Source organism: Lepidochelys kempii, chromosome 2, assembly GCF_965140265.1.
Source record: "Lepidochelys kempii isolate rLepKem1 chromosome 2, rLepKem1.hap2, whole genome shotgun sequence".
NCBI classification, from domain to species: domain Eukaryota; kingdom Metazoa; phylum Chordata; order Testudines; family Cheloniidae; genus Lepidochelys; species Lepidochelys kempii.
In genome coordinates, this window is record NC_133257.1 from 157,051,438 (window position 1) to 157,073,537 (window position 22,100).

At 41.2% G+C, this 22,100-nt stretch overlaps 1 protein-coding gene across 7 annotated transcripts in view; it reads right to left on the reverse strand.

Moving 5' to 3' along the window:
* The window catches only part of RECK (reversion inducing cysteine rich protein with kazal motifs), a 144,293-nt gene that overhangs the window by 100,091 nt on the left and 22,102 nt on the right, over nt 1-22,100 (reverse strand). For 6 of the 7 annotated variants that reach the window (XM_073332540.1, XM_073332536.1, XM_073332543.1 and 3 more), the window contains 3 exons: nt 19,297-19,371; nt 13,896-13,932; nt 1,172-1,257 (listed from right to left, as the gene is read on the reverse strand). In XM_073332540.1, the coding sequence (XP_073188641.1) occupies nt 1,172-1,257; nt 13,896-13,932; nt 19,297-19,371 (198 nt within the window). The remainder of the gene's footprint in view (nt 1-1,171; nt 1,258-13,895; nt 13,933-19,296; nt 19,372-22,100) is intronic. The other variant, XM_073332539.1, reaches the window with a different exon arrangement.

The window sequence follows — 22,100 nt, forward strand, 5'->3', positions numbered from 1 at the left end:
GGTGACCTCAAGTAAAATGCTACATTCCTTTGTCATACAGAGTTTCCAGCAGTCACACAGACTTTTGCTGTTTAAGCTGGTTTCAGCTTCCCATAGAGATAGCACATTATTTAGGGAGGATGTGGGGAAAGTGACCATGGAGCTTCCAGAATCATGTAATATAAACATCATATTAATTAAGCACCATAAGCTAAGAAGGCTCTTTTAGTATCATGAAGAACTTGTTTACACTATAATGATCTGTGCTTCAGTCAGTTATGCTGAATCGCTTTAAGAACAAATGATACCATGCATCCACACTACATATGGCTTTACCCATTTAAGTTTTGCTCTGCAACCACATTTGCACCATCTTAAGCCAATTTAGCACCAGTGGCTTGAGGGTTCCTGAAGGGCATCAGAACAAAAGATACAAGCTACACTTTACCATTGCCTTAGCTAGTAAACCTCCTGCGTGTTCCCTACCAGACTCCATTCTCTGCCCCCACAACCATGACCCCTAATCATGCCTCACTACCCATACTCCTGCAAGGTAACTACCTCTCTGGAAATGCTCTCCCCGGGGTCTGCTAATAGTCCCTATTCCAGCTCTGGAAGTCCTCAGCCACAGATACAGTGCAACTCTTCCAACATAATTAAAAGGAAAAGATACTTGGAAAGATACAAGATCATATAAATGTTTTCTTTCCTAATTTATTTTACTTGTTTTACTAATATTTAGGTTTTCTTCTTCCTGCATTCCTTTTCTCCTCCAAAGGTCACCCTATTGTTATCCTGAACACTTGTAGACTGAAGAGCTATAAATCTAAATTTTGGCCTGTAAATTTCCAAGAAGAAAACTAAAACTGGTTTAGGTCCCCCCTCAGCACTTCCTTCTCCCTCCCCAAAAAATACCTCAAAAGATTTGTTGCGGTTCAATTTAGGCTTAAAAAAAAGGCAGAGCTTCAGTTAACCAAGAACACGATGGTATACATCATAGGTGTACACAGAAAATGATTTCTTGACCTATTTCATAGTTCTAAAAGTAATTGCAGAATATTGTCCCCAAAATTAAATGAAGTGTAAAGGTGTAGATGTAATAAATGAATTTAACTTGCCATATTACTGTTCACAAACTGCAGTGTTCTATTATGTTTAATACTGATCACAGAAGAAAATTAGAAAACCTCACCTGTTTACATGCTTGTCGACATTCCACAACAATAGCTAGTTCACAGCAACCTAAGCCAACCCAACCATCAGACTTTTTCAAAACACCTTTAAAATAAAATGACAGCAAATATTATAGTAATACAGGCAGCTATGACAAAAATACCCAACTAACTATAGGACTAAGCCAAAGTAGCTAAGAGGGAAAATAACTAAAACATAAACATTCCTCTTTTCTTTTAAGGCCATGTCTCCTATATGTTATCGAAATCAGATGTGTGCAGTTTATTGTAGACTTTATTTAATAGTATATTTTCAATCAATTATTTAAATTAAAAGGAATGTAACCTATTACATTTCTCTTGCCTTTGTTAAACCTTCAGTCCCTTCCTGGCTTCAGTCCTCTCTGTCTCTCTCTCCTTTTCCACAATAGATTTTGATGCATTTCTTCCTGAATTATGTTCAGTAACAGTCTCATATTTTCTTTTTGCCCCACCACACACCCCTTATATAACTGCTCTTCCCACACCATATTCTGTATATTTCTCCCCAACCCCATTTTTTCCTCTTTCTTCTCTCACTTTTCCCCACAAAATATCTTAATACAACAATTCTCTTTTCTAATTTACACAATTTATCTCTTCCCCTCTCTCCCCATGCAGTTTATCATTCATGGTTTTGTCCAACAAGGCCAAACACTACAGCAAAGGACTGCCTTGTCTGCAGCTACTTTTTGGGTGGAGGGGAGATGGTGGAGCTGTAGTGGTACAGATCATATGAGCCCCGGATCCTGATGCAGAGTCCTAAAATCTGATATCATGAATTTCTTAGAAAAAAATTAAAACAAGTTTCAGGATATTCATGCATTATAGCCTTCCTCTAGGAAACAAGTTGCTAGTAGAGGTAGAAGAGAAAACAATAGAATAATAAAAAGCCCTAATATGCACATATATCTTTTAAAAGATTCCTTGGTAATCTTCTTCCATTCCTATAGTCTTGGCTGCCATTTCAATTTACAACAGATTTTAAAATGGCTGGAGGTCCACAAACTATGACAGATAAGGCAGTTTGGCATTCTGGGGAGAGATTAACAGTTTTTAAAGTGTTGCTTTTTCTCTCCATTCCCTCAGCTGCCTTTTCATTTTCTCCCTCTCTTAGTTCCCTCACTCGCCATTTCACACAACATGTGTAGGGATGTTGATTGCTTTAAGATCCATCTGCATGGAAGCCCCCGCCACACTCTAATAGTCTGTACGGAATATCTAGAGCTATTAAAAAGACACATTTCACCAATATAGACCAATTATTTTATCAAGGAAGTATGACATACATTGTGTGCCATAATTCAAAACTGTAAGAGTAAATAAAATGGATTCTCATTTAGTCAGACAACCAGTTCATGGGAAAGTCACACGGGGTAAACACCCATCCACAGTTAATCACAGGGTTAGCTGCCTGCTACATGCTATTTTAGTATTTAATATTATATAGCAGCTGTTTCTGCGGAACTTTTGCATGAACAATCTTCAGGAATGTGGAGCTATGGAAACAGTCATCTTAAGAATAAATCCACGATACCGACAGTTTCACTGAAAACTTCATTTAAAAATATCAATTGAAAAAAGTGAGATAAAGAAAAGAAATCTGTAAGATTTAAACAGTAAGACAAAATGAATGGCTACTGATTAAAGCTCCGTGTTTGTCACAGAGGTCATGGATTCTGTGACTTTCTGTGACCTTCGTGACTTCTGTAGCAACTAGTGTGCCTGGCACGGGGGCTGTCTGAGCAGCTCAGGTAGCCTCCAAGCCAGGCGCACTGGCCACTGCTGGGGCAATCTCAGCCCCTGCACTCCCAGCAGTAGGAGTTGGGTGGGGGCACTCGGGGCTGGGGCACAGCGGTTCCCAGTCAATGGGAGCTACAGAACTGGGGCTCAGGGCGGAGCGGAGGCAGCACGTAGAGCTAGGAGCTGGAGGTCGCTGTTTCCCAGGAGCCAGGTAGGGCACCTACCCCATCCCCGTCAACCCCCCTCCTCCCCCGGAGCACCTGTGGCGCCCCCTCAGGCCGCCCCCCCTTCCGAGCATCTGCAGCACCTCCTGGGCCACCTTTCCAGCACCAATGGTGTCCCCCAGGTCGCCCCCCGATTCCCCCCAAGTTTTAGTCAGGAGTATATAGTAAAAGTCATGGACAGGTCATGGGCTGTGAATTTTTGTTTATGGCCAGTGACCTGTTCATGAGTTTTACTAAAAGCACCCATGACTAAAACGTAGCCTTACTACTGATCAATCAGAACAAAACTTCCAGGGGGCTGAAATCTCTGTTGCAATGAACTGGCTATGCCACACAGACCACACTAAGATCAATCCACTTTTACAACAGCAGGGGTATACTACACTGGCATGAAAAACTGAGTAATTAGGCAACTAAATTTTGCAGTAGAAGGAGTTTGAGTGTTTCAGGTGTAGAGCCACTTAGATCACATTATGGTAAAACAATGAAGTAATCCTATATTAAAGTTCAAGGTAGAACACACAAAGCAGCTACGGATACATGCCAAGTTAAAGATGCCACAAGAGCCTTGCTATGGTGTAAGTTTTATTGCATGTGATCCTCTCTCAGGGGTATCTCAAAACAATCAGGTGATTGTCGGCTAGATCTGCTGCCACATCTAAATAAAATTGTATTGAGTTATGTTTACAACGGCACACAAACTGATTTTGTGACTAAGGCAATCTGAACACACATTAATGGAGTTGTAACTTCTGTTCACAGCAGTTTGGAGCATGTACTTCTAATATTTTTTGTGAGGTGCTCAAATAGTAGAGATTAGGGTAGTATAAAAGAACATACATTACATAAATGGTTCCTAAACTATGGTCTCTGGACCAGTGGTCCACGGACAGCTGACTAGTTACATGGTGCTGGTTCTCTTTCTTGTTTCTAGCTGCTATATCACATTAAAAGGCAGTTAAAAAGCAGAGTGGATTGATTTAAGTCAAAGCAATTTAAATAACTGATTTTAATCACAATTTAAATGTGCCAATAGAAAACCTTCATTTAAATACCTGATTTTATCTTGGTTTGCATGTGTACTTTTTAGTTACCTTCCTAAAGACCAAAGGACCATTTTTATCAGTGGGGGGAATTACTGTATTATGATTACACATACAATGAAACTAGTTCAGACAATCCATCTGGACAAGTGATGGCGATTAAAAAGGCTACTCTGATAGATAAAACATTGATAATGAAGATAGTGATTCAAGTGGCAATGAAATAACTGTTACCTGAAGTAACAGATCCAGGTTTTTAATCTCAAGGGGCTTCCCTAGGGATTTCATGAAAATTGGTCATGCAGAATGCTCCCAGAAACATTGAGCATGTAGATGAGAGTGAATGGGACTTAGGTGCTTTTGAAAATATATAAAGAGTTTGTATAGGAGCTGACTGTTAATCAGAGTAGTCAGCGAACAGGAGCAGCAAACAGAGGAGTTTAGAGAGGGTGTGTGAGAGGCAGAAACACCTAACAAACATACACTAAAATTTTAGGCCAATCACCGCCCCCACAAAAAAACACAGAAGAGTAAAAATAATGCAGCCAGCATTCCAGCAACAAACTGGGGACTATCCAGTTTAGTGTACTGAATGCAGCATGTACGATAACCTGCCTTGCAGGCAGGTGGCATGTGTGTTCATTTGGTGCAAACATCTCATGGCCCTCAGAGACTGAATACGGGCTCTTGAGACTGAACTGGAGGAGCTAAGGGAGACAGACTTCCAGGGACACAGTAGAGCAGTTCCACTCCCAGTCTGACAACCTTTGTGCTGTTGGTGAGAATGAAAGTCTCAGGGAAGGAGAACATAAAGCTGGAGCAGAGGGAAACGATCCTTCCAGATGACATCATGGTATCATCTCACACTGTCGCTACCCGTCCAGGGGAGGGGACCCCAGTTACTAGGAAGAGACAGGTAATAGTAATGGGGGATTTGATTAGAAATATAGATAATTGGGTTAGTGATGACTGGGAGAACCACATGGTGAATTGCTTTCTGGGTGCAAAGGTTGTGAGCCTCAAAAGACATATAGACAGCCTTTTGTACAGTGCTGGGGTGGGGGGAGGTGGTCGTGATAGATGTAGGAACCAATTACATAGAGAAAGGTAGGAGAGAGGTCGTGGAGGCCAAATTAGAGCTGATAGGTAAGAGATTAAGGTCCAGGACCTCCATCGTAGCATTCTTTGAAATGCTTCCAGTTCCATGTGTAGGGCCATTTAGACAAGCAGGGGTGCAGGGTCTTAATGAATGGATGGAACAATGGTGTTGGGAAAAGGGATTTACGTTTATTAGGAACTGAGGAACTTTTTGGTAAGATCCTGTACGCACAAGATCACCTTCTAAATTTAAGTGCAACCCAGGATCTACCCCGCCTCTTCCCGGAAGCCCCACCCCACTCACTCCATCCTCCCCTCTCTCCATCACCCGCTCTCCCCCACCTTCACTCACTTTCACCGAGCTGGGGCAGGGAGTTGGGGTTCAGGATGGGGTGAGGGCTCTGGGCTGAGCCTGGGCCAGGGGGTTGGCATGCAGGAGGGGGTGAAAGGTGTAAGCTCTGGGAGGGAGTTTGGGTGCAGGAGGGGGGTCTGGGCTGTGGCAGAGTGTTGGGGTGCAGGAGGGGGCATGGGGTGTTGGGAGGGGGCTCAGGGCTGGGGTGCAGGCTCCCAAGTGACACTTACCTCGGGCGGCTCTCAATCGGTGGCACAGCGGAGCTAAGGCAGGCGCCCTGCCTGCCCCAACGTCATGCCGCTCACCTCCTGTGGGGGTGGCACATGACTCCACGCACTGCCCTTCTCTGCATGCACCGGCCCCGCAGCTCCCATTGGGCACAGTTTCCTGTTCCTGGCCAATGGGAGCTGCGGGGATGGTGCTTACAGGAAGGAGGAGCACGCTGAGACCCTTGCCATCCCGCCGCCAGGGCTGCGGGAGTGTGCTGGCCGCTTCTGGGAGCGGCGTAGGGCTGGGGCAGACAGGGAGTCTGCCTTAGCGGCAACCCCGCTACACCACCAGACTTGTAGCAGCAGAGATCACGATCGACTGGGAGAGTCTCCAGGATCGACCAGTTGATCGTGATTGACCCGTTGGTGACCACTGCTGTACAGGAAGAATGGGCTTCATCTAAACCAAAATGGAACCAGATTGTTGACGTGTAAAATAAAAAAGGTTGTGGAGGAGTTTTTAAAAGAAGGGCTGGGGGAAAGTTGACAGGTGCAGAGAAGTACACGGTTCAGCTAGAGACATCCCTCAGGAGACAATTTATTAAAAGAATACTCTCTACCTTAGTAAAGAGGCGAGGACAGAATTCAATCAAGTTGAGAAACAGTCAAACAAAAAATAGTGTCTATTCAATTACATCACATGAAGGCACACAACTCAATATTGACAAATTTTATAAGTGCTTGTACACAAATGCTGTAAGTCTAAATACTAAGATGGATGAACTTGAAGGCCTGGAATTAAATGATGATACTGATACAACAGGCATCACAGAAACTTGGTGAAACAATAATCATCACTGGAACATGGTAATATCAGGGTACAAAATATATAGGAATAACTCAGTGGGTCATGCTGGTGGGGGAGTGGCACTATGTGAATGAAAGCACAAACTCGAATATAATAAAAATCTTAAATGAATCCAACTGTACCACAGAATCTCTATGGATAGAAATTCCATGATTTAATAGTAAGCGTTGTCCTCCTGAGGGAATTCTGTGCCACTATGCATGCACAGACTTCATGTCCCCCCATAGGTGCTGGAACTAGGGGTGATACCACAAACCCCTGGCTTGAATTAGTAACAACTCAAATACACTTCTACCCCGATATAACATGGTCCTCGGGAGCCAAAAAATCTTACCGCGTTATAGGTGAAACCGCATTATATCGAACTTGCTTTGGCCCCCCTGCTCCTTGTCCCCCGACACCCCCTCTAGAGACACTCCCGTCCGTAATCACCCCCAGGACTCCACCCTCTACCCAATCCCCCTGCTCCCTGTCCCCTGACTGCACTCACCGGCAGCAGCGGGAAGCGGAGCAATGCTTTACCGCATTATATCCAAACTCATGTTATATCGGGTCACGTTATATCGGGGTAGAGGTGTACATGGTTTCTGCCTTTAACACCCCCACTACACAAATTGTTTCAACACCTCTGTGTCCACTGTAGATTTTTTTTTTCCTCCACAGAATGTAGATTCTATTGAGAGGTGCTGGAATTACATATGCAGGGGCTGCTGTGGCACCAGAAGAGAGGGCAGCCAGCCATCAGCGAGGAAAGGGGAGAGGCCACATTACTCACAGCGGGCCCAGGTGAAGAGGCATGGGGCACAAAGGGTTGCTGGAGGGTCACAGACTGGGGTTCAGAAGGGCTAGGGAGGACAGACTGGGGCACAGGCTCAGGTGCTAGTGAGGTGACAGCTTTGAGCCAGAGGTTGAATGGGAGGGGAGCTGCAGAGCCACACAAGGGATGTGGGGGGTGCAGGGACGAACAGAGACAGGGGCATATGTGCCTGACTTATGAGAGAGAGGCTAAGGGTCACAGCCAGAGTCTGCATTAGGGAGGCTCCCCAACTCCCTAACAATCAATCCCCCCCGCATACACACACACCCCAAAAAAGCCCTGTACCATACTCCTCCCACCCATACCCAACAACCCTCCAGGGTCACTCCCAGTGTCTTTCCCTCTTCCTCAGCTTCTCCATTACTCCTGCCTCCCCCAAGCCTTTGCACTGCTTCTGAGGGATGCAGGAAATAGGTTTCTGTATTGTAGTTTAAATTACTCAAAGTTCTGTATTAATTTGCCTAGTAAAGAATCTATTTCTAAAAAAAAAAAAATTACTGAATCTTTTTTTTTGGTCTGCATTGTTACAGACATACTTGCTGACACGTATTTTGAAATAAATTATAAAAATAAGTGAAACTGGCATGATTATATTATGTTATTTTGACAAATAAAATATGCAGAATTTTTAATTTTTTGGCACAGAATTCTCCCAGGAGAATAGTAATATACTACTATAGCAATGCACTACTGACCACCTGACCAAGATGGTGATGGCAACTGAAATGCTGAAGGAGATCAGAGGCTACAAAAACAAACAACTATAATAATAATGGGGGATTTTAACTATTCCTGACTGGGTACACGTCACCTCAGGACAGGATGCAGAAATAAATCTTCTAGACACAACTGGCACCTTCTTGGAGCAGCTAGTCCTGGAACCCACAACGGGAGAGGCAATTCTTGATTTAGTCTTAAGTAAAACACAGAACCTGGACCAAGAGGTGAATATATCTGAGCTGATCAGTAATAGCGACCATGACCATAATGTAATTACATTTAACATCCTTGTAGGGGGGAATGGCTATTAGCCAAGATGGTCAGGGACACAACCCCATGCTCTTGGTGTTCCTAAAACTCTGACAGCCAGAAGCTGGGACTGGACGGCAGGGAATAGATCACTTGATAACTACACTGTTCTATTCATTCCCTCTAACGTATCTGGCACTGGCCACTGTTAGAAGACAGGATACTGGGCTAGACTGACCATTGGTCTGACCCAGTGTGTCTCTTCTTATGTTCTTGGCAACAGTCCAGACTGGGAGCTAACTAAATAGTTTTAATGGTTGGTTAGAGGAGAAATTCTCTCTATTATTTGGCTGTTCTGTGTTAGAATTCAGTATGTGGAAGCAGGAAAGTTGCAGGGCTATTTGATAAATTGTATGGCATAGCCCCTGCTGGCTATCTTCATCAGTCCAAAGAGGAAGTGGGTTATTGGAGCTAACAAGCAAATAACTCCCCCCACTCAAAAACAAACAAATAAATAAAACCACCAACTGTAACACAGGAGTTTTTAATCCCAGAACGTGCATCTTCTCAGGCAGATAAGCAGAGGATTCAGATGTTCTTGTTGCTAGTGGAAAGCTGTCCAGAGAAGTTGTCTGGATTTTCCTCTGCAACTCTACTTCAGCATCCCTTGAAAAATTTTGAATCACATCTGCATGATCTAGATGAAAAGAAGCCATAAAAAGACAGCCTGCTTCTGAAAGATTTCTTATATTTCTTCATCTGTTTGTAGTTGAAGGAAGCATCTCTTTGATATTGCCTTTGGCTGCAAGGACTGCTTTTGCCCATAGCTTCTCTTAAAAGCTTATTCTGATGAAGCTATCAAATGTTCAGCTTGGATGTTTACCTTCTACTTCTGGAAAGAATTATCTTGCTACAATACTGAAAGCCACAGCCTACCTGCAAATCTGAAGGAGTCCCAGTATGCATCTGGGACAAGGTCGCTGCCAGGGAGATCTTATGAAGAGTCAATTTTATACCTTTGGCCTGATGGGTTAAGTCTTCTTAAAGGGAGACTATCCAGACTGATATCAGAGTAATAGAAGCTGCCTTTAGTTGCACCATAAAACAGACTCTATCCTGTTGTCCATGAGTTGTGATGCAGTCAGATTTTGATTTAGACATTACATAGATTTTGTTTAGCTGCCTTCAGAGTCTAATATTTGTTTGCTCTCACTGTGACTTGACAATGTTCTCCAGTCAGATGGAGAGAGTTAAAAAGTTCTCTTGGAAGCAGAAGGAAAGTGGATTTTATTTGTTTTGCTTTTTCCTTCACCTTCCTCTGAGGCATCTAGAAGGTTCTTTATTAATATCTAAGGTAGTCAGCACTGATGTACTCAAACTCAAATCAGTCCAGGAGAAAGAGCTTTTCCTGGATCCCTTACTCTTCTTCAGAATTGTTAACAGAGCTCATCCTTCTCTCCTCCCAATGAGGAAGTAGGAGAATTTGCCTTTACCATCCTTTTTATTACATGTACTTTAGTTCTCCCTTGTGAAGAGAGACAGATCCTTTAGCAGCTTCTTCCTTACTCTTAAATTTGACTGATTTGATCTGGAATGAGGGGCCATGAAGAGCTGGCAACTCATAGCTCCTGGCTTGAATCGTCCTACTTTTTGTCTTCCTTATGGCTTCTCACTGGAACTGATCTTTGGTGAGGGCGTATTTTGGCCTTCGGTTTAGTGGGATTCCTCTCCTCACTGAAGTTGTTTATTCATTTTAGGTGTGGTATAAAAATATGCCCTGAGTGGAAGTACTCAGAGAGATACTCCCAGAGATAGTTCAGGCACCAATCTTCTCAAGGTCAGCTGTTCAACTGGGAAAATAATGACCCAATTCCACCTCAGCAGGCCTGGCTTGAGAATATGCTCTGTTTAAGAAGAGCAGAGGTGTGGCTGGAAAAGCCAAAAGAGGAAGCTGGAAATGCAGTATTGACTAATAGGAGCCACTCCTGCAGATGAGTGGTACTACTAAAGAAAAGCACTAATCCCAAGGGGAGGGTGGGGGGGTGAGCATTGGCAGCTAAGATAGACACCCCAGGATCAGAGCAGTGGAGTCTGAGGTAGGGGTTACAAGTGGTAGATCCCATGGAGAGGGTGGCCCTATTGTTTTTCCTGATGCAGGAGGAACTTAGGGCCCTCACAGAGTTGGGATCCACAGAGCTGCTGGAGCCACCTGGTTAATTATACCTTCCCAAATGATCACAGCAAGCACCTTTTCTCCTTCACCATCTTGATGGGCTGATAATGACACAGGGGAAGAAGAGGCTACAGCATACTGTGGAGCAAGAACAGGACTCAGGATAGGCTAAAACTTTCTGCAATATCAAAAGGAGTTAGGCCTCTCTGAAGGAGGAAGAGGCACAAAAATTCAGAGCCAAAAATATCAAATTCAGTGGGATTTTTTTCCTTATGCTCTGTATTTAGGAAAGCATGTGGTCTAGAAACCCGTTACTGCTACCAGGCAGCAAACTGAGTTGAAGCAGTTTCCTAAAGGGAAATCCTAAGCCCCATCCTGCAGCTGAGAAATCTGATTCTGACTATTCAATTGCAGAGCAGAGGAAAACCCCTCTACAGAAATGGAGGCTGTATGAGAGAAGAACAAGAGTGCTTTTTATATCCAGAGAAAAATCCTACAGTTTCTCTAATGTCAGGAGTATATCAGAGGAACTCCTTGTCAATGAAAGGGGCAGGGGAAAAAAGGCTAGATACAATTATTTTCTGGGTAAGATGGAATCAAGGGGTAGCATGCAAGATGAAAAAAAGCAGAGTGGAAGGAGATTGCTGTAGCCAACTCACTAAAATGTCAGTTGGGAAACCAGTGCAAGTAGTAAAAGAACCTTAAAGATTAACAGTCTCAGGGTATTGGAAGTCATAGGTTCAAAGGGAGACTGGCAAAGGAACCACAAACCAGGCAGAGGCTTGATGCGGAAACACTATGACTAACCTGAGGCTGGACAAGACCAGATGAACAGAGAATTTACCACTGATGGGTACAGACCTTCTTTGTCAAGTTTTGCTTGAAGAAAATTAAGAATATAAATAATGAGACAGCAGATTATATGCTTTTAAGATTCCCCCCCCCCATATTTTGTAACAAATGACAGAAATGGCAACTATCAGACTGCAGGAGTGTCAGTTACTTTAGAAACTTAAGAGTTAACCTCATGTATTACGCTGGCAATGCCAGCATTTTAAGATAAGACTGAAAGACATTCTCCACCTAGCCTTATTAGGAAAGGATATACGGGGAAAATGAAAGTAACCACAGACTGCATACCACATCTGTAACCTAGGCCCTCCCTCTGAGACCACAGGAAGAAACTCCTAGGATATTGATTTTGTCCATCACCTTGTTATGGAGAGGGAAAACTGAAAAAAACCAAACCATCACATCATGGACTCTCTAAGGTAATTGTGTCACCTGCGCATCCTTAAAAGCAGCTGCAAAAAGTTTGTCATTTGAGAACGGTAGCAAACTGTCTAACGTGGAGGGATGTCCTCCATCTAGACACCAGGTTCTGGATACTAGAGGAAGACGACTTCCCTCCCCTGATAAGATTATATTGTGACACAGACCATCTGTGATATGTTCGGCCTCAAAAGAAAGATTTCTCTGCTCCCAGGAGAAGAGGGGACTAGAATTCTAACCCAGAAACCTTGCATTAGTTCAGAAAAATCAAGGCAAACAATTGAAGAGTAGCTGCTCAGCACCAGTTTCCAAACAGCAGTAGCACTTTCTTTACAAACCTGTGTTCTAACAGTATGCATTCTTTTCTTTCAAAAGACCACTGCCCCTCAACTATTCTGTAACTCAAACAAGTCCTCTTAAGCAGGGAAACTAATATCTGCAGTTAACCCTGCACAAGTCAGTTTTCTAGAAAGAGAGATTTGATATTATCCCCAGTTGAAACATTAGCCACAGTCTCTGGAGAAAATACAAAATATTCCTATTTCATTCGAAGATTTCAAGGTGCTTTGCTAAGGTGAGTGTTGTTATCCTCATGTCAAAGATGGAATGAACTGAAGCACAGAAAAGTTAAGTTACTTATCGAGGGTTACAATGTGCCAGTGGCTGTATTGGGCCTAAAACCAGATCTCCTGATAGCTAATTATGTTCTAACCACTAGACAACACTGCCTCCCAAACATTAGTTACAAAATACTCCCACAAGATCCCCATTTTACAGACTGGAAAACTGACACAGACTAACGCCCAGATTTTTAAAGGGATTTAGGCATTGCAGCACTGAGCATTGCAACACCTAACTGATTTAGGAGCTTAAAGTCTCATTTTCAAAAGTGGTACAGGCACTAACGAGGCTAAGCGTCTTCATCACTTTTGAAAATGAGACAGGCATTGCAATGCTGAGCACCACTAAAAATTTGGGCCGAAGTAGTGCAAGCAAGGTTACATAATAAATTAGTGGAAGAACAAGGACTAGAACCTACAGGATTCCTCAGACCCTCTAAATCTACTGGAATGGACAGTTTGACTCCTGAGAACAAGAAAAGCAGGTAGGCTCACTGGTGGCAGGTTGAGCAGCCTGTAAGAAGAACAATTAATAGTCTTCTTTTTTTTCTCCTGTTTCTCCACTTTTTCAGCTATTGTATGCTAATTTTACTCCAAGTTTCTTTGTCCAAAAGGAACAGGAGAGTGTTACTGAGATTATTCTGTGACAAGGCAGAGCAAAATTAGATAATTTAGGAGAGACAAGATGGGACTTGGAGCGCCAAACTATCTTTAATGAAACAGCTACTACTGAATCTCAGTACGACATCATGAATCCCACCCCCATATTCTAGACTGAATAAGAGTGGTATAAATTTGTAATTAAAAAATTGGAAGTTAAGGTCTAGAAGGGGGACAGTATTTGGAGGGGAAATAGGCAATCACAGGACATCTAGAATCTTTTAAAAAGGCAAAGGAGTGCTGGCTCAAGGCTTTTCAATACTTTTAAGGATGAATTCCCAACCCTTGACCTTTTTCTTCAACATATACAAGAAACGGATAAGAGATATTTGAGTAAACATCAATGTAATAAAACTTATTCACTTAACATATTTTCTACATGAGAAAAAATGGTAAGAAAAAAAATTTATTTGCTTTCCAATTTTGACAAAGTCAAAGCACCACAATTTGGGGTAAATGAAACAAACAAACATACATTTCTGGCTTATGTGGAAGCCTTATCAAAGCAAAACTATTTTGAAACATGTACAATATGGAAACTAGACAGATCTGTTGTTAAATTAAGCCTTTTATCAGCAAAGGCAAAATATAAATATTCTAATATTCTAAATATTCTTGAGAATATTCTAATATTGAGAATATTCTAATAGTTCTTACCTGGCAAAGAAGAGTTTATACAACCCCAAACTTCTCCCTGAAAAATAAAATGAAATTAAACAAAAGTCTTTATTTATGATAGATTAAAAGCTTTTAAATATAGAAGATGATTTAGCACTGATACAAAAAAAGTGTCAATACCTCTAAGATAATTGATCTCATGGAAGAACTCTGCCTCCTTCTCAAAAAAACCACACAAATCAGAGACAAATGTCATCAGGTGTTTATTGTCAAGAAAAGGATGATGGGACCTAAAAGGACTCCTCTCACTCTACTGTATTTTAATTAAAAATGAGATTTTGGGGGTTTCTTTTTTGCAGATGCAGAACATACTTTAGACAATGGCAAAAACTGAAAGCTATGGGTGTTTCTACATCCTGGAAGATGTAAAAGTGTGCATGTAGTAGACAACTCTGTCAAACAGTTACTGTAAGTAACTTCCCTTTCTCCTTCAAGGTACCCTCTGCATATTTCCAGCTGTGGAAATATAGCAAGCAGTACTACCACTTGGAAAAAGTGGGCTGAAAGTGTCATACTGCTAAAAAGTTCAGAATTCAAACCAAGATGATGTATCATGGGGGTTACAGTTGTACATAAAGTTATTTGTTTTACCTCTTTCCTTTAAAGAAAAAAAAACACTAAGGAATTACATGTAAAGAGTGACATTAAAAGGAAGATATTTAAGATGCAAAGTCAAGTAGTTGAAAGTTCGGAATTGTCAGACTTATGGCTGCCCGGGCTGTGTTTTGTTTGTTTGGGGGGGTTTTGGTGGGTGAGAAAGAGAGAAGGATTCTATCATATATCCTCAACTCAAGATGGTTTCTAAACTTTTCCCCAAAGTTCCTATTACTTTATCCTTTAAGCTCTCACCCTTAATCCTTTCCATGTAGGTTACAATAATCTATTTTGTATTGGATAAGTATATTTGTCTTTTATACCATCCAAGACCCATCTGTTCAAGGTGACCTTTTGCCACTCGCTGTAAAAATGGCATAAACAGTCTCCAGATATTAGGGGAACCGAATTCAAGGTTGGTTTGCTACTCTCAAACTTCATGTCACACCTGCGGATTAACAGAAGGTAAGGTAGTAGTGGAGGATGAATTCTCTTCTCTCTTCTTAGATTTACAGGGACGTCTTTTATATTGCTGCTGAGAAGCAAAGGATTGTTGTTGCTGCTGATAGCGTTGCCTCCCTCTGTTAACATACAAAGATGAAGAATAATTTGGATAATATTGTCTTTAGATATCAAATGCAGGCACAGGAATTATTCTCTTGAAAGGTGCAAGAGACCCAGAGATCCATCAGTTAATCTTGTGTCTCATTTTCGCTAATACTTCATCCATTTTACAACTAAAAAGTCGAACACCTTCAAATAGAAGGTCTTCAATCTTCATCTTTGTTTCGCGAGGAAGAGAGAAGGAGTATATCACTGCAGCTATCAGTCTTGAATATGCACCAGAGACATCAAAGGACACACACAGCACGTGCCTAGAAACATTCTGACCCTCCTTAATAAGGGCATAAGTCAGTCTGCAGCACTCAAGAATATTCTTGGTAAAGATTGAAATCTTGTCCCACAGGTGAAACTGGTACCTCACCATGACAGCTAGGTAGTTAGCTACCCTCAGGTTTAAAGAAGATGAAAAGAATAGTTTCCCCCGGAATCTATTTCCCCCCCCCTCCCATCTCTGTCATTGGGAGAAGAATATAAATATTCCATTCTTATCGCTACGTCACTGCAGCCACCAACAGAGAATTAGGGGAAAGATGTACATGGAAACAAGAAAACCCTTCATACAGAATCTGATAAAACTTACCTGCTTTTTTTGCATTTCGTTGACAGAAACCCTTCAGAAGAAGCAGAAAAACTTTGTAGAGGTATTCCCCACGGATGACAGAAAGAGGATGAGTTTCCTTCAGTGAAACAGAAGGCAATTTTGAAGTAGAAACCTTCTGCTGACCAACTCTTTGAATTGAATAGCATCCTCAGGAGGTGAGGTATCTGAGGCTATGCCACCATTTTCATCTAGAGAGGAGTTGCCTGCAGGTTCCTGGTCCTGATGCACAATATGGATTTGTGAAGATGCATTATCTTCCTTGGCATATAAGATGTCTTGGATCAGTGTAGGGACTAACTCTTGGTACTGGATTCATTGGCATAGGATCTGAGTGTCTTGGATCAGTGGAAACATCCCTGCTTCAATGTGGAACCGAGATTGTAGCTCTCGAAGGAGGCTGATACGGAAAACTTGGAGTTGACTGGTATGGACAAAGCACCCAGGGAGGCACTTGCCACTCCTGTCAATTTGTCTAGTCCAGTACAGTCATAGTCATGGGATACATGTATTCATGAGAACCCAAAAGAATGGCATTGAGGTTGAGGGTCCAAACAAACAGTTGGATCCAAGTCTTCCTCTGAATGCGATCCAAGCTCAGATCAGACTATGAAATAACTGAGGGTATCACTGAGGTAGATAAATATCCCATACCTACCCGCTAGTGGCTCTTGAGACAACACACCTTGAAAATCTCACATATCCAAGACTGAATATTGCTCATCTTGCATTTTGGACCTCAGCACAGTTTCACCAAGATGGTTGTGGCTGCCTGTGGTCGGAGAGAAAACTACACTAAAACTTTAAGTGGAGACTGAAGTATTGTGGTGGAGCTCCATAGTATTTCAGAAGGTAAAAAAATTGAAAGCTATGGGAATTTTCACATACTGTGTGCTACAAGCTCAAGGGCTCAGATTTGGAGTCCTCTGAACAGGGTTTCTTTAAACAAAATGGTAATATTACAGTTCACTAAATGGGATAATTAAGTACATAATGGTTACCCTTAAATGATTTCATTAACATTAGCACGAAGTCACTGCATTTAGTGCTTTTTAAGCAAACACTAGAAAAAAATTGACCATTTCTGTAATACATCATATCAACTGAGTATTACGGCATCAAAGGAAGATTCCATAGAAGCAGAGGTGTATATGCTAGCAGGTCAGGATGCTGGGATAAACAATGAAGAGATAAAAATTTTAAGTGCCTACAAGTGAAGGAATGCTGAACATGTGCCTCTCAAAAGATATGTAAAAAAGTACTACTCACCAGCAGTGAAACAATAGCCAATTCTGGCAGGAACAAACTCTTTGTGATGTTTCTTTTTTAATACAGTACTTACACAGGTATATAAGAAGCTCGTATCACCTTGCTAACATAGTCAAGATCAATTCCCTCTACTCAGCCCTCCTCCATCATCAGCCTCCCTCTCTAAATCAAAGCAGACTAGAAGCCAGCAAAAGGAGATATTGCTGCCATTAGGGGAAAAAGCTGGCTTCTGGCTCTGCTACTAGTCACCAGATCACTGATGAAAGGTATTTCCCTTTCTTTCCCTAAAAGATAACTGAGTTTATTGTGATTACTGCACTGTTTGTGACTACTGCATTGAACCCAATTCTCTAAGGTATTCCAAGTGGCCTCCCAGTCTGCCAGTGTCTGCATTCCACATTCTCTAATGAGTTGCTAGAATGCCTCCTCTATCCTACCATCTGAGAGATTTGGAGAGGAAATTTCATATATTCATGTTCCAGCAAGCAGAAGGCTATACTGGAACACATTTTGTATGTCTTTTGTCTAATATTATCAACAGAGTACTCATGAAAATTTGATAGCAAATAAAAAAAACGGCGGGGGGTGTGGAAGGCAATGTCTGAAAATAATAAGCATGGAGTTAAACTAAAACTGTTAAACTTTTTAAACAGAAAGATACCTAGATTGCTTTCTCTTTATCAAAGCACAATTAAAGATATGAAATACACGGTTGTGGAGCACAATCACACTTTTAAACGATTACTATTTCATGAAAGTATATTCCATTCAGTACTTCCCTCCCACATTTGCCCCAAAAATTGCTAGAGACCCTCCCTTTTTTCATTCAGTTGTCCCCAAAACATAGAAACTCCCCATCCCTGACTCTATATCACTCTTGAAAACACTTTCTTCCATGACATCAATATACCCTAGTTGCCAACTCTGAGAAGCATTAACTCTGTAACATAACTAAATTTAAAATAAAAAGCAAAGTTATCAACACAACGCTATCACCAACTTGCAATCTGGCCAGGAACAGCGAACCACAGCCCCTGGGAGTTGCGTGCAGCCGTGCCTATGGATGGTCAATGTAAACAAACTGTCTCACAGGCTGCCAATGGATTACCCTGATGGGCCACGTTTGGACCACAGGTTGCCCACCACTGACTTACACCATCAGTTTTCAAACAGTGATCTGTGGACCACCACTGATCTGAAAGACTTAACTGATGATCCACAAAAACAAAATGTTTAAAATCATGCCTTTGTGGATTGGGAGGGGAGGCAGTCCATGAGAGGGAGCACTGTAACAAAGTGATCCATGGAACATTAGAACTAAAGAATAACTAGGCCTATACACTGTACATTTAGACAGCAAACTCTTTTGGGCAAGGACTTGGTCTTCACTAGTCTATCAAAAGCCTAGCACATTGCTGACACTATATAAAGTAATAAAAACTGATCAGTAAAGAAAGAAAATTAGAATTTTGTATTGGAATTTTCAAGCAAAACTGTTGCTTTTCTAAGGCAGAAGGGCTTTTGGATTCATTAATCTGAATATTATTTAATAATTATTTTTATAGTAATATAACTGAACCAGCAGTTAGATACAATCCACTCTATAATTTTCTAGTAATTAACGGGAGAACTTTTAGATAGCTCATTCAGATATCCATAATTTTACTTAACCAATAAAAAGATTGCTCCAGATTCTCAGCTATGACTGAGGAGCAGTTAGAACAGCTATAGAGTTTACCTTTGCACTATCCCAATGCTGGACAGGCTGTGTGCCAGGCTTTTCCCCTAGTGAAAATTAAAATAACCTGAAGGCTGCTCTAAATTATGCTGGCTGCCAACAATTCCAAGGAGAGTAATAGCAGCCACATTGCACCAGACCATCTGGCCCAGCATATACAAATCTACCCTCAACATAAGGCAGATCTTAACCTTCACTATCTCTCGTAACTTCTATGAACCCAGGACATTTATCAAGATTGTCAACTCTCTGATTGCATCATAAGTCTTGCAATATTAGGTCTTTTCTTAAAAACCTAGCTCCCAGAGTCAAGTGATTAAATGACAATCTCATCTTTCATTTTAAAAAGTTTTCTAGACCTCACACTTTGGGAGGAAAAGCTTGAAAACAAACCCTAAAGGATCAAAACCCAAATAAAATGAACCCAAAATTTATTATATTTAAATTTCAATTTTTAAGCCAAATTTCATGATTTTTGAGACTTCACTCATGGCTTTTGAATGTTTAAAATTGTCGATACTGATTCAGCAGTTTTATCAAAAACAGTCAAGGCTTACCATTGACTCTGGGCAATATTCTGGTGCCCGCTGCAGCAAATGTTTCAAACGGGAATCACTTTTAGAGGATAAAATCTGTTACAAAGAAGATCAGAAGATAACACATTTTTAAAATATCAGAACTAATTAGGAAAAAAAAAGTATAAGTATACATTCAAGCTCATTTGACTTCTTTTTTAAATTTTGTTTTCCTAAATTCACAGTTTGGTTTTATTTAATTAGTAAGTTTTTGTGATAACTTTCATGTAGGTAGGAGGAAGGGCAGTGTAGATACAAGTCTAATAGGTTATACTGGTAGTAAAATAACCGTGCCTAATAGGGTACAGAATGTGAGTGAGGCCAAACAGCAAAAATTAAGATGTTTGTACACTAATGCAAGGAGCCTAGGTAACAAAATGGAGGAACTAGAGTTACTGGTGCAGGAAGTGAAACCAGATATTATAGGTATAACAGAGACCTGGTGGAATAGTCGTCATGACTGGGCTACAGGTATTGAAGGGTATGTGCTGTTTAGGAAAGACCGAAATAAAGGTAAAGGTGGTGGAGTAGCACTGTATATCAATGATGAGATAGAATGTAAAGAAATAAGAAGCGATGAAATGGATATGACTGAGTCTGTCTGGGCAACAATTAAATTGGGGAAGAAAGCTATTAGAGCCTCCCCTGGGACAGTGCTTGGGGTGTGCTATAGACCGCCGGGATCTAATTTGGATATGGATAGAGCCCTTTTTAATGTTTTTAATAAAGTAAATACTAATGGAAACTGTGTGATCATGGGAGACTTTAACTTCCCAGATATAGACTGGAGGATGAGTGCTAGTAATAATAATAGGGCTCAGATTTTCCTAGATGCGATAGCTGATGGATTCCTTCAACAAGTAGTTGCTGAACCGACTAGAGGGGATGCCATTTTAGATTTGGTCTTGGCGAGTAATGAGGATCTCATAGAGGAAATGGTTGTAGGGGATAATCTTGGCTCAAGTGATCATGAGCTAATTCAGTTCAAACTGAATGGAAGGATTAACAAAAATAAATCTGCAACTAGGGTTTTTGATTTCAAAAGGGCTGACTTTCAAAAATTAAGGAAATTAGTTAGGGAAGTGGATTGGACTGAAGAATTTATGGGTTTAAAGGTAGAGGAGGCCTGGGATTATTTTAAATTAAAGCTGCAGAAGCTATCGGAAGCCTGCATCCCAAGAAAGGGGAAAAAATTCATAGGCAGGAGTTGTAGACCAAGCTGGATGAGCAAGCATCTTAGAGAGGTAATTAAGAAAAAGCAGAAAGCATATAGGGAGTGGAAGAAGGGAGGGATCAGTAAGGAAAGCTACCTTATTGAGGTCAGAATATGTAGGGATAAAGTGAGACAGGCTAAAAGTCAAGTAGAGTTGGACCTTGCAAAGGGAATTAAAACCAATAGTAAAAGGTTCTATAGTCATATAAATAGGAAGAAAACAAAGAAAGAAGAAGTGGGACCGCTAAAAACTGAGGATGGAGTGGAGGTCAAGGATAATCTAGGCATGGCCCAATATCTAAACAAATACTTTGCCTCAGTCTTTAATAAGACTAAAGAGGATCTTAGGGATAATGGTAGCATGATAAATGGGAATGAGGATATGGAGGTAGACATCACCATATCTGAGGTAGAAGCGAAACTCAAACAGCTTAATGGGGCTAAATCGGGGGGCCCAGATAATCTTCATCCAAGAATATTAAAAGAATTGGCACAAGAAATTGCAAGCCCATTAGCAAGAATTTTTAATGAATCTGTAAATTCAGGGGTTGTACCATATGATTGGAGAATTGCTAACATAGTTCCTATTTTTAAGAAAGGGAAAAAAAGTGATCCAAGTAATTATAGGCCTGTTAGTTTGACATCTGTAGTATGCAAGGTCTTGGAAAAAATTTTGAAGGAGAAGGTAGTTAAGGACATTGAAGTCAATGGTAAATGGGACAAAATACAACATGGTTTTACAAAAGGTAGATCGTGCCAAACCAACTTGATTTCCTTCTTTGAGAGAGTAACAGATTTTTTAGATAAAGGAAACGCAGTGGATCTAATTTATTTAGATTTTAGTAAGGCGTTTGATACTGTGCCACATGGGGAATTATTAGTTAAATTGGATAAGATGGGCATCAATAGGAAAATTGAAAGGTGGATAGGGAATTGGTTAAAGGGGAGACTACAACGGGTCCTACTGAAAGGTGAACTGTCAAGTTGGAGGGAGGTTACCAGTGGAGTTCCTCAAGGATCAGTTTTGGGACCAATCTTATTTAATCTTTTTATTACTGACCTGGGCACAAAAAGTGGGAGTGTGCTAATAAAGTTTGCAGATGATACAAAGCTGGGAGGTATTGCTAATTTAGAGAAGGACAGGGATACCCTACAGGAGGATCTGGATGACCTTGTAAACTGGAGTAATAGGAATAGGATGAAATTTAATAGTGAGAAGTGTAAGGTCATGCATTTAGGGATTAATAACAAGAATTTTAGTTATAAGCTAGGGACGCATCAACTAGAAGTAACGGAGGAGGAAAAGGACCTTGGAGTATTGGTTGATCATAGGTTGACTATGAGCTGCCAATGTGATATGGCTGTGAAAAAAGCTAATGTCGTCTTGGGATGCATCAGGAGAGGTATTTCCAGTAGGGATAAGGAGGTTTTAGTACCGTTATATAAGGCACTGGTGAGACCTCACCTGGAATACTGTGTGCAGTTCTGGTCTCCCATGTTTAAGAAGGATGAATTCAAACTGGAACAGGTACAGAGAAGGGCTACTAGGATGATCCGAGGAATGGAAAACTTG